Source organism: Chaetomium tenue (genome assembly GCF_020726465.1).
Source record: "Chaetomium tenue strain MPI-SDFR-AT-0079 chromosome Unknown F5144scaffold_2, whole genome shotgun sequence".
In the NCBI taxonomy this organism is placed as follows: Eukaryota; Fungi; Ascomycota; class Sordariomycetes; order Sordariales; family Chaetomiaceae; genus Chaetomium; species Chaetomium tenue.
Window position 1 is genome coordinate 2,950,468 of NW_027117330.1, and position 16,705 is coordinate 2,967,172.

The window sequence follows — 16,705 nt, forward strand, 5'->3', positions numbered from 1 at the left end:
ACCCTTCGTACGAGACTTTGTGTGCTTATCAAAGTGTTTGATCCATTCTAGGCCGGTCTCGTTGTCGGTCCACCCATTGGAAGTTGGTTTGATAGCCCAGTCGAGCGGAAGGTTGCTCTCTGTGTACCAGTTTGCGAGGTGGTACATGCCTTGCACGATCAGAAATGGCGGGAGGCACCACCCTTCGCCATTGATGCACTCAATCGCCGTTGCCCATTCCCTATTGCCAGGCTGAACTGCCTTGCCCCTTCCACGTCGATCAGCGCGTGTCACTACCATAGACGCGCAGATAACGCCCATCATAAAGCCGGTCTCGTCGAAGTTGTAGAGGTCGCACTCGTGGATGCCGTACTTCGCTCTCATGTTGTGCGCAAGCTTGAACCACGCGCCAATAAGCTCTGGATCTTCGCAGAGGGCTCTCTGGAAGTCGTATGCGCGATTGAAACGCGTCTTGATTTCTGGTTGTCGCTTGACGAACTTTTCGGCCCAGTGCTTACCGACACGTCCGCCGTCGCGTTGCGCGAGTAGCAAATTGGCCATATCTTCAACACCAGCGTATTGGGGCGGAAATCCTCGCGTACCTAGGTCTAGTATGTAATGGACAACTGCTTCTTCCTCGGTGATTGTCAATCTATGGGCTGCAGGACGCGACTCTAGCTTTGGCGTTCGTCCGTTCATTCTGTAGCGGAGAGTACTTTCAGGCACATTGTAGATTGTCGTGGCTTTCCGACGGCTAAGCTTTTTATCTTGCCGGATGGCTTCAATCGCCAAGATTATCTGGCTTTCTTTAGAAGGGATTGCCATTTTTGGTTGGGGAGAAAAGTTGTGTAGAAGATAGGAAGGTGTGTCGCGTAAAAAGATGCGCCGCTTGGGGGTGTGCGCCGCTTGGGGGTGGACCACGTTACCTGTTCCAAATCACAACCCGGAATAAAAACCCTTCCCGTTCGTCTATCCAGGCAATGGGACCGCTGGAGACAGTTCCGTACGTGGCAGCTGAGTGGCAGGATTTGTGGATATGGCTGCTAGTAAGACCCGAGTTTGACGAACACCGAAGTCTTTATCAGCCACGTCCTCAGTCTCTTCCCCGCGTGGATCGCGTGCAGTGGTCGACTCCTGGGGTTCCTAGACCGCGACCTAATCCGAGGACCTCAGCTAATCGACTCCAGCGTTCGAATCCTGGCAATTCTCGCCGACAACTGGGAGTTACAAGTAATTCAGCAGAACTCCTTGTCTACCAACGATAGCCCCACACCAAAATCATCGAACCGTCGACAAGTCACCTACACAGTAAGACACCACGACTAGCTGGCCCCGGAGGAGTCACAAGCAGAAATGTGACGAACCTACTTCAGGATCCTATCCTGTTAGGGTTCAGCTTCGTTGAAGGTAATCTCTCGAGGATGCTTAGGTTCGGTGCAGCCAAAGGGTGCACAACAATAGACTTGTCTCAACAGTAGGCTTGCGAGCTTGTAGCGAACTGTAGTTGTGATTGCTAACTGGAGAACTCCCAGAGCTCTCCAGGACGAGTGACTATATACATACTGTTATCACCGTCCACCCAAGGTGTTCACTGGTGACATTCCCATGTCGCTGGTGAACCGTCATTATCACCAGTGAGGTCCTTACTTCACTAGTGATAATCCCTTCTTGGCAGTGATTCCCCTTCGATTGGGTCCTTAAGCGATTGGCTGTCGGCGCGTCCCGCGCCTCCGCCTGCAGCCTCCCTGGCCGCCCTTATGGTCATTCATGACAAGAAACCCGTTCTCGTCATCAAACCGTGCTCGAAACCCCACTTCGTTACCTGAGATTAAATCTTCTATCTCGGCGGTTAGCCGTAAAGCGCCGCTGGAGTCAATCATGGCTAACCCCAACCCGATGCTCACAATTCCATCTTCAGGTACGCATCGCCGCCTTCTATCTAACCGTCGATGACCTAGATGGTGATGGCTTGAACGATAGTTCGGACACAGAGGAATTTTTGGACGCTCAACTCGCTTCGAGTAGCAGTACCCCAACAAAGAAGAGGAAGGAACCAAGCTCTGCACCTATACGACTAAACCCGACATTGATTTGATCAAGTAGACAATTGCCCTTTCCCTAATATCAATTGTACGACGGAATTTTGATACCGCTATGTGGGCTACCTGCACCAGGATGTTCCTCCAGGCTTCCTTTGGCGTGCCGTTGCGCGACACGGTCCCTCTTGTTGTAGGAAAGAAGGATGTCCATGGAGTATACCCAGTCCCGTGTGCCCCACACTCCTCGGGAAGGCTTGAGTGGCAATGCTAAGCCCCTTCTAATCTCCACATCGTCCATCAGAGCGAAGATGCTGTGATGTTTGCCGTAGCTTGCAAAGCACCAAATAATTGGGTCGTGAGTTGATCGTAAGACGAGACTACGAAGCCGACCAGCCCGCCAAGCGCCAACAGGGCGAGATTTCGAAGGATCGATGGTGGAAGCCCATATGATCCTAGGACAAGAGTAGCTGTGGGAAAAATAGCGAAAGGCCACCGGCGCAGAGTCGTCGCGCGGCTAAAAGATTCGTTGACAGAAGATGCCGCGACAGCAGTTTCTTCCAAGGTATCGAGAATATCGTTGGTGATGTTGCTTACTTGTTTAAGCATACTTGAGTGATCTTCAAACTTTTCGGACAGCGTCTCAGTCGCTATAGCCAACCGGTCCATGCCGTGGTGGAGGGTTTCCTGCCGTTGGGCGAGCACGGATGCCTGTTTGTCTGACAGTTGCTTGGGAGAGTGAGCGGGCGAGCCTAGGGTTGAGGGTTGTTATAGCTTACTATCTGCTTCTGTAGAGAACTGGAGGACGTCATGGCTATAGACAACACGGCTACCAGAGCCCCCATGTCGTCGTTAACTCTTTGAGATGCGCGCTGTAGAGATTGCTCATACGCCAAGGCTAGTTGAGAATTACTCTCCAGAACATTTGCCAGCAACATTCTCAACAACTTCTGCAGGTTGTCGGCGTGTTGGAGCCCATCGTTGATGGACTTCGAGGACTGTCTTAGTGCCAGGCCCAGGTCTCCCAGGAGGTAGCTTTCCAATTTTGCCAGTTCTTTACTCAATCGCCCGATTTGTGGCGTGAGCTGCTCGAGTCTTTCCACTGACTGGCGGGCGCGGCTATCAAGATCATTTAGCCGCTGCTGTAGCTCGGCCTCGACACTATCGGTAAGCCGAGCGATAACCTGTGTTAGTCGCTGGTAAAGCAAAATGTTTTTTGCTGCGATAGTATTAGTGGCGTTTAGTCGCTTGGGTCAACAGCACTAACCCTTCTCATGGTCCGCCCTCGCAGCCTCGCAAAAGCGTAGCGCCTTGTGGCGATAGCTGACCCAGGTATTCCAAGCCGCGTCTGATGCAGCCAGAGCTGCGAGACATAGCCCAATCTCTCCCGAGCTCACATGCAGCTGGGGTTCGTTCCTGATGGCGATTTGACTAAGCGACGGCTCCCGGAATTTTGCGCACTCCGCCGGAATCGCAAAGTTGCCTCTCTCAAGATCGCAAATGGCCAGACTAGCTGCGTACGAGTCGACAAAGTCGCGCACCTTTTGTCCGCTGTCAGTGAGGATTGTGGCTTCGTCCTTGCCGTCCACTAGTTCGCAGTTGTTCACCAACAGCCGCGCCGCCACGCGGTGGCAGAGAGGATGTAACTCTAGTTCCTGAAGCTCGGTGAGCGCAATGGCATAAATATTAGGTAGACGGGAGCTCGGCGGCAGCTCATCTGGCTTGTCTAAGGTTGGTACTACCACAAAATAAGTGTTAGCCGCATCCTCATAGGTCTCACTCAACTTACCAGCCCGGCCACTTCTCCCATTTCCCCAAGTAAATCCGTTGATGCAGAGCACCAAAAGTGCTAGAATTAACGAACGGGCCTGCATCGTGACTGTTGCCCACCGAAGTTGAATTATGAGAGGAGAGAACGAGTGGAAGACGAGGGAAGTGGGAATTGGTTATTGAAGAGACGGCGCACTCCGGGAAAGGCTAAAATTCGGGCTGGGGATATGGAAAAATATCGGGTTTCGTGTGTGAAAAGCAACCAAAGCCCTAATGGGCGTGCCAAAAGTAGTTTCACTAGCGGTAAATTGTGTGATAGAGAGGACGGAAGGAGGGCGAGGGAGCGAGTGGATTTTACGCACAGTCGCCTCATTTTGAAATACTACTCCGCAGAGATTCTGAGGTGTACCGATGGAGCCAGTTGGGAGAGGATGGACTAACTCGACCGAGTGCCCGGTGTCTGGTTAGTATTACTGCCTAACCTTACGGCACACTCCTCACCATTGCCATACACCCGGCTTAGCAAACCGCGGGCGCCCTCTCCCACTTCCACCCTCGACGATTGGGGATTACCTCGAAGTAAGGCCGAAACGTGCCCTGTAATGGAGTTGTTTCTGTAGACGGCGACATCGGGGAGAAGAAAATCGCGTTCCAGGGTGTAAAGTACGCACCGGCAACGGGCGGGAGGCTCATTCATATAAATGGACCGCACTTGGTCGACGCACGGAGTATGAAACTGCCGCACCAGCACGTCGAATGGGTCACGGAAAATGTATCTGGAAAGCTGGCTCTCGTCGATGGCGGAAAGAGTTCAACAAGACATCGAAATGTATGTGTCGGCAGTAGCGTCCGCGTCCGTGCCGCCGCTACCGCCACCGGGTGGGTTCTACATGTTATCTGCTTGACTTCTTTGATTGTCTGGCTGACTTTTCCCGACCAACTGGCAGGTGAATATATGGATGCCTGGGATGGATTTCACCGAAGCATCCAGGAGGGAGGCGGGCCACGAATACTATACCAGGCAAAAGTTTTCACGGCGCTTGTGGTGAAGGAAATGCGGAAAACTCTCGAATGGAATGGCAGCCCACCCGAGGGTGCTTAACTAGCTCTAGTGACTCAGGTTGACCTAGAGAGTGTAGAACGGAAATCTTATCTACCCGTCCGCCAGCTGCTGGCCTTTCCTCCTCTTTATCCCACTGAATGAGGTGTCTGGTATGGCCGCTTGCTGCTCGGCGATACTCGACTAGCTGAAATCCTGGGAAAGCCCGGTCGCCTCGGAAAGTGGTGGGACATCAAAGTTCAATTCTGACAGCAGCTGAGATTGAACTTCTGCTTCATGACGAGCGTGGTGAACAGTTGCAGGTGGCGGTGAAAGTGGTAGGCTGCGATATGGGGATTATCGCGCAAATTGGCGACAGAGATGCGCATCCGCTGGAGCTCTTCAGGACGCTGCCTGGGCCGTCGCTCGTGCTGGCCACCTTCCTTCTCTTCGACCTTGGTTCCGCGACATCTTTCTCCTCCTGCTCGTCTGTTAAGTGGGCAAGGAGAAGCCTCTTTCCACAGAAGGCGGTCTCGAGGTGAAATAGTGCGAGGAGCGGCCCCCAGTCGTCAGCAGTAACGGACAAGTCATCAGGAGCGAAGAAGTTATCCTTGTCGCGGGGATGGATCCCATCGCCATGGGCGTAGAGAACACGAATTTGCTGGAACGGGGCAACACCGGGCTCCTCGCGAGGAATGTGTTGGGTGGCCCTGATTATCTCATACAACGCTTCCCCAGGCCCACACAGAGGCCAGAGCTCAAGGGTCTCGACCTGGGTAAGGGACCGGAGGACAAGGCCGAACAGCACGTCCGGTATACCTCGTACCGCAGCCGGGGAGGGAGCGTATTCCCCGAGCACCTCATTGAAGAGGGGTTCGTCGGGTCGGTAGTACGGGCGGAGGATGGATACTTGGCCAAGAAAGTGCCGGACCGTCTCGTTGTCCGAAACGAGGAGGTTGTGGATTGTCCTGTCCGCGTTCTCGAGAAAGAAATTGCAGGCGAACCAACGAGCCCAGCAGCCATACTCGGGTCTGCGGCAGAGTGTCCAGAACAAGTGATACAGGCTTTTCGCGTCCCGGAGCAATACGGTGTGGTATAGAAGCGGCCGGGAAATGTCAGAGAGGCGGCGGGAGACGAGGCACGTGGTTTGGAGGTCGCGGTAGTAGCAGTGAGGCCCCGGTACATGTAAGAGACCCAGGATTGCAGCGACAATCTCGGTCGGCATGTCGTTCAGAGCAAGGCGAGGCGGGCGGACCGCGACGACAGCAGATTTGTGGCGAGCGGGGCTTGAGCTAGCGACGGTTGACATCTTGGCCACAAGGGGTCGTCAGCAGGCGTCAGTCCCGCTCTTTGACGGGCAGGAGAAAGGAAGATGCGGAACGGGGTGGGCGCGTGTGATCTTGGTGATGGCCGTGGTCGATGGAACACGCGCTGGTGGGAGGGGGGACGCGTTTTGCCACAGTGAACACCGCGGCAGGGAGCTCTGGTTTATGCCGATCGAAGCCGATGCCGTCGTCGCCCTCTTCAGCCACTGTGAGGTGCAAACGCCTGGACGTCTTGGCGCGCGCGCGCGAACAAACTGCAAAATAGAAATGGCTATACCAGTCTCCCTACTAGATGCGCGGACTACCTGTTTATATATTCTGATAGATATAGCTTGGTAGTATCTAATTCCACTACGCGATTTGATATCGCTGGGGTGAGCCCGCTGAACAACTAGAGGTGTCCCATACCTGCCTGTTTTCTGCGATACGTGTGTGGCGTGGTGCATGAGTAGGAACCCTTCGGAACATAGATGTTCTTCGGACTTCGCACGCGTCCTCGATACCCTGCCAAACAATTCCTCAACTCGTAACTCCCTCGTCATTCTCCCTCGCCTACACCGCACCGCTGCATGGTCGGCCTTCCGTGTGTTTCTCGTCCTGTCCAATCCTATATACTCGATCTTAAGATCGAGCGAACCATCGAAACTACCACACAAATCCAGTGCGCTGTCGGTTCGCGCGGCCAGCAGCTAGTCCCGATCCTCTGCAGGTCGGGAGAATTCGACTCTACCACGTCGGAACACACCCGCGAACCGCGTGCGCGTCTGCCGCCTCGATTTCCCAATTCCGACGAGCGAGACCAGGTACGGCAACCCTTCCACTTATTTCTTTTTTTTTTTTTTTTTTTCTTTCCCTCTGTTAAGGCGCCAGACCTAACCTGCCGCAGGAACCATCACCGAGCCGCATCCAAAAGATCGCTGCAGCCGAGATGGACGTTAGGTAAGCTTCTCCCCCGATCTGCCGACCCCGTTCTCGTGGGTCGCCCGGCGCTGACCATGAACCCGCGTGCAGCTATACCGACCCTTCCTCCCAGCGCCGCGACGGTGCACAACTTCAACCACCTATATCCGCTGTCGTGGAGACCACCACGTCTAGCACGCGCGGTTCTAAGCGGGCTGGCGAGAATCACAGTCAAGACAGCACGCCCAAGCGGCAGAGGCCGGGCGTTCCTGAGCCTGGCCCGGGTCCCACCCCACATACCCCATCGGACACGACTCGCTCGCCCGCCTCCCCGCTCCCTGGGTCTGCCTGCGCCCAGATGCTAATTTGTAAATCGACCCCTCGGTCCTACCCTCCCTCCCTCGACACCATCTTGGTCCGGGTATCTGCGTTCGGCCCTCCCCGAGAGTGTCCGGAAGATGCCCTATCCGCCATCGTGCGCGGCGATGACATCACCCGCCCGCTCGACGATCCCGCGCGCTACCCTCTCGAAGGCTTCGTGGCTTGGTTCGGCCTCTCCGACCTACGGATCTAGTATATCTCCCCGGCGGACGCCGACCGGCGCACCTCTTTTGCCCTCATCCCCGACGAGCGCGAATGGCGGCTGTTCCTTACTCAGCTCAAGACCTCGGGCGTCCCTCTCGACCCCAACCGCTACTACAACCCTACCTTGCCCGTGAGCATCCGTATCTGGGCGCTGCCCTCGGGTCAGACTCCTCAGGACGTTATCGCACCGGTGTTACCTAGTGTAGAGGTCGTAGATCTCCTCACGGACGACGAACTTGACCCCTATCTACGTGATAGAGATGCTACGAACGTCCTTTCGGGTAGCGAGCCCGACCTCGCTGAGCCCGACCTCGTTGAGCCCGAGGACGGAGAGGCGTTCGAGCCAGGACCCATCGACCCCAGCATCGTTGAGGCGGTCCGCCGCGACATGTGCAAATTCTTCGGCATCGATCCCAGCGACGTCCTAAAGCCTGGCTTCACACATACCCCTCCGGGCATGAAGAAAGGCCTCCGGTTCCACCAGCTCTGGGCCTTTTTCTGGGTGTTCGCTAGCAAGGCGGCCCGTGGTATCGCTACTGCCCTCCTCGCTGACGAAATGGGACTCGGCAAGACGGTCATGTCCCTGGCCGTCGCCGTCCTTAGCCACCGCCTGCGCGCGCAGGCCGATCACGTCTCCCGACACCCTGACCAGCACCTCACAGCCGATGACGAGCGCACCAAGTGCCCGTCGGGAACCTACACTCACGGGTTCCAATGCCCCTGCGAGGCCGGCAGCTGGTCCGCCAGGATCGCTGCCGACCTCTCGCACGGGCCTACAGTAGTGTTTGGTTCTAAGCTGATCCTGAGATCGTGGGCCTATGAGTTCTCCAAGTTCGTGGACGCCAGCCCCGACGACGGCATGATCCTCCTCACGCTGCCCGACGATCCCGCGCCTGTGCGCAGTCTCATCGCCGACATCGACATCGCCAAGCTACCCCGCGGGCCTCCCACGAGCAGCAAGAAGCCGGGCCTGCAAGACGAAGGCGCCAGGCTCAAACCCAAGCCCGGCCAGTCTCGGTACATCCTGCTGATTCCCAACACGTCGGCCGTAAAGAGTATCGATTCGACCTTCGCCGTCACCGCCGACCGCCGCCGGCCGCCCACTGTAGTCCAGTTCGCCGTCCAGCCGGGCAGGATCATCGTGGACGAGGCCCACTGCATCAAGGGCGAGACCACCATGCTCTGGGATCGCATCCGGCGTTGGCAGTGGCGCGCTCGGAGTCCCACTTACCTCCTTGCCCTGACGGGCACACCTATGACCCGGGACCCGGCGGACTTCGAGAGGCTGGTGGAGCACCTGAACCACCCAGGCGCCGGCTGGAGCAGCCCTCTCCGACCGCCCGCCACGTCCACGCTTCAGGCGCTCAAGCGGCTGACCTCGCATTACAACAAGACGCTCGCCCGCGGCCTCGGCGCCGCCGCCGCCGGCTCGGAATCGGAATCGGATCAGCAGCAGCAGCAGGCCTTCCTCTCCGACCTCAGCGCCCTCGTGCTCACCTTCACCCTCCGCCGCCGCCGAGACGACATCTTTGCCGGCGCGCCGCTGTCAACCGTGCCCATGGTCCCTTTCAACGTCGTGGATTGTCCGCCGCCGCCCCAGTTTGCCGCTTGCATCGAGAACATCTTCTCGTCCACAAAGGATGAGGTGCAAGCGTTGCTGGACGAGCGCCACGCCAGGTGGGAGGAGCTGCCAGAACATCGTCGAGGTACCGAGCCCACCTTCGAGCTCCTCGTCCGCCAGATCAGTGCCGGCGCCCCCAACACTAGCAGCAGCTTCCGCCTGCTCAGGCTGTGCGCCACGTTCCCAGCCCTGGCTCGCCTCCACTGCCAAGCGCCCTACTGCGATTGGAGCCTCACCGGCGAGGACTTCCGGGGCGTCTTCACTAAGGGCACCATCATGGAGGCCCGGGCCAAATCTAAGGCATGGCCCTTCTGGCGCGACATCTGCAACGGCAGCACCAAGATGGAGCAGCTCGATATACAGATCCGCAAAATGCTGGCCGACCGAGAGCCAGCGCACGGTACGAACGACGTTGTGTCCGACAAGAAGATGCTAGTCTACTCTGACTCGCCCTTCGTCGCCCACCTGGCGTTTTTATGGATCGCCAACACCTTCGACATCCCCGTCCAGATGGTCGATCGCGGCATGAGCGCGGCCAACCGCGTGGCTGCCATAGAGCCCTTCGTCACCGTCTCTCTCGACCGGCTACGGCGCGAATGCTACCACCCCACGGAGCCCCCCTCTGCCCAAGTCCTAGTCACCACCGTCGGCATCATCGCCGAGGGTCTCAACCTGGCCCGGGCGAATTACCTCGTCCTGCTTGGCCCCCTTGGCACCGTCGCTAAGCAACTACAGATTGGCTGTCGTATCAACCGCGAGGGTGGGTTTTTCACCCCGCACCTGACCCTGCTTCTCGACCCGGACAATAAGGCCGAGATGGTCGTTCGCCGGCGGCAGCTGAACCGCGCCACCATCGAGACGGAGGTGTGGGCCAATACGAAGTAACGGCGACCGACTCGCCTACATTTCTTTCTTTCTTTTTGTTCTTTTTCGGCGCGTGGGCATTGGCACAGGGAGGATATATCGGTATTGTTTGAGTCCGGTTGCTCGGGTTCACTTGCTCGGGATCGGAACTGGCTGTGGTGCGGTCGAGGCACATCGCCTTTAAGGAGGGATGTGGGAGGCGCCGTCCTCATCTGCTTTTTCTATTCCGTCTAGCCTATTCCAGAGCCGCGCCATAATGTGTATCCAGGTTCCGAGGGCGCCTAGTGAATGTTTGATTACCGGCGGACATGGTTGACTCGGACGTGGTTATTCGGAGGAGGAGTTCATTGTTCGGTTGACCAGCTCGGGTTTGCCGTGTCAAGGTCAGAGGCCGGCTGCCGTATGATGGTCTTGCTTGTCAGGTAACATAGGGAACTAATCTCACTCAACGTGGTCATATGTCTATATTCCCTAATCGATTGACCGACCACCCCGAACCAACCGAACAGCTACTTGGCGACCGTATGCAAGCAAGCCAGGCTAAGCAAAGAACCGTCGTTGACGACCCCGCCGTACGCTCGCCAATGGATGCCGTCGCGTAATGGTACTCCAATGCCACCCTCGCCCCCCAGCGTCCTAGCAGTGCGCCAATGGCCGGCTTGTACACCAAATGCTTCCGGAGCTGTACCTACAACCTTAGATATGTTCTCCACTTCAACATCAGCAAGGCGCGCGATGGAAATCTCACTCGAGCGCTAGTTCTTTTACACCCCTCCTACGGCAGCGGGTCCCAAGCTGGCGAGCCTCGGTTTTCGGGCTCAAGAGAGGGCACCTCGTGCCCACTGACTCGGCCCCAGAAACTACAGCCGTGATAGTACCCTCCAGCGACCCGCCGTTACCTACCTTTGTACAGCTGGCCCATCCTCCCGGCTCGACGGGACGCGTAGCAATGCCGCCGATCACACCCGGGTCGCCGGCGAAGGAGCAAAAATAGTCACCTCAGGAAGACGCCTTACTCATGGAGCTCCCAGCAGTAGCGGAAGGTATCGATCCGTGGCCTGCGATTGAACAGACTTACTTCACCGCCATGCGTAACCACCGCGAGCGGGAAGACGTCGCCCGGGAAGCCAACTACCGCGCCCGTAGGGATCCCATCCGCCAGCAGCTCATCGAAAACTACAACGCCCAGGCAGAACTATCGCGGAAGCTGCGGGCTCTGCAGGCCGGGTTCGTTGCCAGCCAGGCCAAGCTCGATAGGCTGTACGAGGAACTGGAGAAGGAAGGCAAGTCGATGAACGCCGCCGATGCCGCTAAGGAAGCTGGGTGGGAGGAGAGTTCTACTGATGTTGGATCTCAGAAGCCAGGCCAGCCGGAGTCTGAGTCCGAGCCTCAGCGTAGCGCTGTTTACGAGCAATTTGGCAGGGCGAGAGCGGCCGGCATGGGCGGGGTGGTGTCACCAGAGCCTCCGAGAGCATGTGGTCAAGTATCCTAGATACGTAGGTGGGCGCGATAGAGCGAGAGAACGCCATGCTCCCGACCGAGGTAGGGGGGGCCGGGACGACTATGTGTGGCATGAGGAGAGGAGGTCAGGCTGAGCCCCAGCGTGTGCTGGACCAGTGAGGCGATGAGTGCCATGGCCGGCTCCCTCCAGAGACTGTGCCGACGGCAACCCGAATGGACGTAAACCTCCTGAATGGAGGGAACCTTGCTGATAGCGGTCAAGCAGTGCCAGATGACGGGGTGGCCGGCCACGTCGAAGAGGGGCTGTTGGGATCGTCAGGTTAGCGTCGCCGTCGTCGTCGCAAAGCGCAAGGGATCTGGATCTAGGCATGCGCATACCTTGGGAACGTCAAGCAAGAGCGGGCGAAAGCGGGTGCCGCGCGATGCGCCTCCGACCTAACTATTATGTCAACAATCTATCCTCAAAATCGAACCCCGACTCGAAGTCGGTGTGGCAGCAATCGAATTGCCCCAATTCCCCACCATCCACTAACCAGGATCACGGCTTCGTCGCGCCGCCAGCGCCGTTGGAGTTTTCGCTGTGCGGAATCTGCAACGACATGGCGAATATGGGAAGTTGGGCTCTGCCGTAATCTGAAGGGTTCGGAATAACGAGGACAATGTTGAAGGAAGCAAGGGAAGAGCAACCGTTCTCGACGATGCCAGATGGGGCCCAAGTCCCCTGAAGCGCTGTTACGTAGCAGAGGTACAGCTGGATTTCGTGTTGCCCCTCATTCAATGGGATGTGCTGCTTCAAAGAACCAACTCAAATTTGACAACCCCCCACGTGAACCGAGATCCTGTGGTGAGGTCGCCCGCATTTGGACATCGAAGAGCTACCTACGAAGCACAAACTTCAAATGGAACCAGAGCAACTGCGATCAGATCGGTCGAGTGTCATTCTGATGGATGACTACTCCAAGCAATTGCTCAATTTTCCATTTTTGGAAGTACATCCCTGCAAAGACGAATAAATGTATCAAATACTGTGTAGAGAGCAGAACCAAGATGACAAAAGCAAACACCCACCAGTTCCATATGAGGTGCCTGCGAGCCGGCTTCGATCAAAATCACGGTGCCCCGCAGAAATGCAGAGTGCTTGCCTGAAACGCGGTCAACAGACGCGTTGCACCGCGCAACCAAGCTCCAATCGCGAGCTTTCTCCGTTAGGAGTGCAGCACGAGTTTTAGCTTTCTGCGCGCTTCTGGCCGTCGAATCATCAACAGCTGCCTCCCGGGCTGTCACTCATTAACTAAACTTTGGGGTTCCTTCCATCGTTGCTCGCCCTCACTTCAGAGTCTTCCACTTCCAGGACCCTCATTCCAATTCAACCTTTCCACCTTTCCCAGCGTTGCTCGCGAGCAGCATCGCCTCCTTCACTTTAATATACACCCCTCTTTTCTTGTTCCTGTTTTTGGCTCTGGATACCTTCATTGCCGTGCATCCATTCTCCTTCTTGAACCCAGTCGTCGGCAGTCAGCGATGAGCCGAATTACACAAGTCGACCGAAACAGGCAAGTTGTGACCGGTTACTTGCAACAACACTTTCCATCTCCATCCGTCATATTGATCAATTCGTTTCATTCGACTAACAACCTTAGATCAATCCACCTTCAATCGCGATGCCGCGCATCAAAGTAGAAAGCGGCAGGGTCCGCTCAATGGCAACTCCGGACTCCATTCCAGATGCCCCGTCTGAAACGGCTAGTGAGCGAGTTCGGAGAGGGCGTCCAGTCCGTTCGGCAGCACGTAAGTGGCATTCCCGACCTCAAGTTTCCTGGCAAAACAACTGACTCTTCACAGCCAGCATCGACACTCGTCGTGTACGACTGACCACGGCGTCCGGCCCGCCCAACGGCCCGGATGATGAGGATAATGACCTCCTTATCATGGAAGTGCGGCGCGGCCCCAAGTCGGAGCATGAGGTCAACCTCATGGGCTCGCAGAGTGTCCAAAGCTTCTTAGTCGGCGCCAACCGAGCGCTTCGCGGCATGGGCCAAAAGCTGAAAGACATCAACGACGCGCTGGGGGAACTCCAAGCCCGTGGCATCCAGCATGTCGCTAGCTTGCAGAGCTGGTTCTCGTCGGGGACCAGTCCTCCGGCAAATCAAGTCTTATGTCGGCCATCGCAGGTCTCAGTCTGCGCCGCAGCAGCGGGACCTGCACACGATGCCCGATACACATCCGGGTATCTCGCGCCGATGAGTGGTCTTGCCGGGTGTTTCTTAAGCAAGACTACGATTTCTGCCCACCCAACCACCCTCTCACGGAGCGGGACGTCACACGCAACAACAAGTTCCTGCCATGGGCTAAACTCGACCCCAGCCGCCAGGTACGGCGCGAGTTCAAGACCGTAAGGGACCAGTTCGACTCCGAGGAGATCGAGACCGTCCTTCGCTGCGCCCAGGTCGCCATCTTGAACCCTTCGACTCATTATCAGTTTTTTATTCCAAAACTGAAGGGCGAAATACCCGACAGCACCCGGGAGCAACATCTTGAGCAAGTTAAAAAGAAGGAGGAGAGAGCCGAGGCCCAGTTCTCGCCGAACACTGTCGCTTTGGAGGTCAAGGGTCCGGATCTCGCGGATCTCAATTTCTACGATCTTCCAGGTGTTTTCATGACTGCCAGACGAAGCGAGGACATCTTCCTGGAGCGCGTCGTTCAGAATTTGACGCGAGAATACATCTCGCGCCCGAGCGCAATTATCCTCTGCGCGGTTCCCATGAACCAGGATACAGAGAATTCCCTCGCCCTCAAGATCATTAGAGGCCAGCGGGCCCAGAACCGGTGTATCGGCGTCATGACCAAAGCGGACCTACTGCCAAGCGATGATTATGCCGCCTCAGGCTGGCTTGGAATGCTCAATGGTGAAGCACACCAAACCGGTTTCGGCTATTTTATTACCTCCCGCCAGGGTAGCGACCTGGAGGAGCAGAATAAGATGGAGGAGAGCTTCTTTAACCGTACCGCGGATGCCACGGGTCACTGGCCCGAAGTATTTGATCACTTCAAGGAGAAGTGCGGCGTCGAAAAGCTGAAGGTGTTCCTGTCCGAGAAACTGGGCGAAGAGTTTGCCAAGATGTGAGTCCATTATTCGAAACCGCCGTCCGCAAGCATGTAGCTGACCTTCCTTGCGCTAGCCTGTCGGAAGTAAAGGAGAAGGTAGAGACTCGCCTCGTCGACATTCGCAAGCAACTAAAGATGTACCCCGATCCCCCTCCAAGCCCCGAGCTGGAGATCATGAAAAGCCTTGCGGAGTTTACAGTTCGGGTCAAAGACCGGGTCATGAACCAGGACTTTATGAGCATCTGGGACGATAGCTATGGCGAACCATTTAAGGCCCTCATTCTCAACATGAAGCCCAAATTCAACGTTCGCGAGCACGCAAAGCTGTCAAAGCCCCCAGTTGTCATCGATCTCGACGGCGACACGGCACCGTCGCCGACTATGCGGAAACGCTCGGCCCCCGCCATGGACATGGCACAAACTCCCAAGAGGCAGCGGCAGGTGAATGCCGTCATCAAGATCGAGGCCCAGGACAACCCGATGTTCCCCTCAACGCCTTGCCATGCGCGGAGCTCGACGCCAGTCATGACGCCTTCCCGAGGCGGCCGGTCCAGAAGCCTAATGGATATCCGGCACCTCATCCGACGTGCCGCAGTCCCAGGCCAGCCGGGTCTCGTATCTGCCAGCGTTTACGAGCCCTTGTTCACGGAAACCGCCAAGAGCTGGGACCGGCACCTGCACAAATTCGTAGACAACACGCTCTCCCTCCTGCAAGCCGAGATCCTCACAATCCTCGACGCGGCGTTCGCCCACCTCAAGAACCGGGCCGTCTACAAAGAGTCGCGCGAGCACATGCGCGCCTTCGTCGAAGCCCACCGCATCGAGCTGCGCGGCCAGCTCGACTTCATCTACAACCTCGAAGCCAAACGCCTCTTCACCAAAGACGAAGAACCGCTCAAGCGCAACCAGGACGCCGAGATGCGCATCCTGGTCCGGCACCGCAACCACTTCCGCATCGCCGCGCACAACGGCGAGGAGCTCAGCGTTGTCTCTAAGGTGGAGGACATGACCGACGAGGACCGGAAGCAGGAAGAGTCCAAAATGGCCAAGGAGCTCAAGAACGTCGGCCCGGACCCCTTCGAGCCCGAGCTCGCCGTGGCGGCTTACATCCGCGGCTACTACCTCACGGCCGCCAAGCGTTTTGTGGATTACTTCTCCATCCACGTCATGTCGGGCCTGCTGCCGCGCGTCGCCTCCGTCATCGACACGTACCTGCACGAGAAGCTCGGCCTGACCAGCAGCTCGACCGCGCAGGCAGTGCTGCAGCGCTTGATGTCCGAGGGGCCCGAGATTGAACAAAAGCGCCGCGATCTGCGCGCCGAGAAGGAGACACTTGATGGTGCGATGGATATCATTGTCAACTTGGAGCGCCGCGCTCATGAGCAGCAGCTGGCGGCGGCTGCGGCGTCGCAGTCACAGTATACGAATGGCTTTGGTCCGTCGCAGGGGGATAGCATGACGACGCTGGATGGCCTTGGGAATGGCATTGCTGGGACCGTTTACTCGGCTACCCAGTTTGGCGATGCTTGATGGCGGCGCTTGATATGGCGGCGCTGGATGGTGGCGTTGTGCCGCTTCATGTGGAGGGAAATCCTCCCGCGCTTTTATGTTTTACTTGTTTCTTTGTTTCCTGTCAGTCGGTCTTGTCGGATATTAAGGATGGCGTACGATACCATGGCTGTGGTTGGAGTATCGGGACTGCAGGGTTTGATCAGCCTGCTGGTTCTGTTGGCCAGTTTGTGGTCCTTGGATGGGCCGCTAGATCTCGTGTATTCATCTGACGGATTTCGTCGACGCACATTTCGGGATTTGTATCTGGCTGGACTTGGGCGTGGGTGGATCGGATTGTTGACGAAAAGGGGCATCGCCAAGAGACGTCAGCAGGGGTTGAATTTTCCCTCGCACCACTTTGTACGAATACTTTGCTGTTACTATGGCTCCTAATATTGCTGTCTATGAGCATGGCACATATGCGCTCTGAAGAGCGCGTTCAGATAGTTCTGACAATACCACGACTTCA

General features: G+C 56.8%; 6 protein-coding genes across 6 annotated transcripts; 4 read left to right on the plus strand and 2 right to left on the minus strand.

Annotated features, from left to right (window-relative positions):
* Nucleotides 1-2,315: 2,315 nt before the first annotated feature.
* Nucleotides 2,316-3,889, minus strand: F5144DRAFT_484574 (uncharacterized protein; the record flags this gene model as incomplete). The annotated part of the gene is made up of 3 exons (XM_066785451.1): nt 2,316-2,744; nt 2,795-3,234; nt 3,283-3,889. The coding sequence occupies 3 exons, from the start codon at nt 3,887-3,889 to the stop codon at nt 2,316-2,318; spliced, it is 1,476 nt and encodes a 491-aa protein (XP_066646659.1).
* Nucleotides 3,890-5,003: 1,114 nt separating this feature from the next.
* On the minus strand, nt 5,004-6,418 carry F5144DRAFT_123538 (uncharacterized protein). Its single transcript, XM_066782222.1, has one exon. It carries the CDS (start codon nt 6,131-6,133, stop codon nt 5,120-5,122), a length of 1,014 nt encoding a protein of 337 aa, XP_066646660.1. The 5' UTR covers nt 6,134-6,418; the 3' UTR covers nt 5,004-5,119.
* Nucleotides 6,419-6,549: 131 nt separating this feature from the next.
* F5144DRAFT_627184 (P-loop containing nucleoside triphosphate hydrolase protein) lies at nt 6,550-10,577 on the plus strand. The gene is made up of 4 exons (XM_066792286.1): nt 6,550-6,952; nt 7,036-7,088; nt 7,161-7,587; nt 7,624-10,577. Exons 1-4 carry the CDS (start codon nt 6,719-6,721, stop codon nt 10,138-10,140), a joined length of 3,231 nt encoding a protein of 1,076 aa, XP_066646661.1. The 5' UTR covers nt 6,550-6,718; the 3' UTR covers nt 10,141-10,577.
* Nucleotides 10,578-11,007: 430 nt separating this feature from the next.
* On the plus strand, nt 11,008-11,711 carry F5144DRAFT_123549 (uncharacterized protein). Its single transcript, XM_066782223.1, has one exon. The coding sequence runs from the start codon at nt 11,138-11,140 to the stop codon at nt 11,609-11,611; it is 474 nt and encodes a 157-aa protein (XP_066646662.1). The 5' UTR covers nt 11,008-11,137; the 3' UTR covers nt 11,612-11,711.
* A 1,068-nt stretch (nt 11,712-12,779) lies between these two features.
* F5144DRAFT_562569 (P-loop containing nucleoside triphosphate hydrolase protein) lies at nt 12,780-16,705 on the plus strand. The gene is given in 7 exon segments (XM_066788329.1): nt 12,780-12,956; nt 12,974-13,088; nt 13,219-13,368; nt 13,423-13,676; nt 13,715-14,700; nt 14,760-16,236; nt 16,252-16,705. The coding sequence occupies 4 exon segments, from the start codon at nt 13,242-13,244 to the stop codon at nt 16,213-16,215; spliced, it is 2,823 nt and encodes a 940-aa protein (XP_066646663.1). The 5' UTR covers nt 12,780-12,956; nt 12,974-13,088; nt 13,219-13,241; the 3' UTR covers nt 16,216-16,236; nt 16,252-16,705.
* On the plus strand, nt 12,872-13,368 carry F5144DRAFT_609972 (uncharacterized protein; the record flags this gene model as incomplete). The annotated part of the gene is made up of 2 exons (XM_066791645.1): nt 12,872-13,133; nt 13,221-13,368. A coding segment is annotated over one exon (234 nt), but the record flags the coding sequence as incomplete, so codon positions are not given.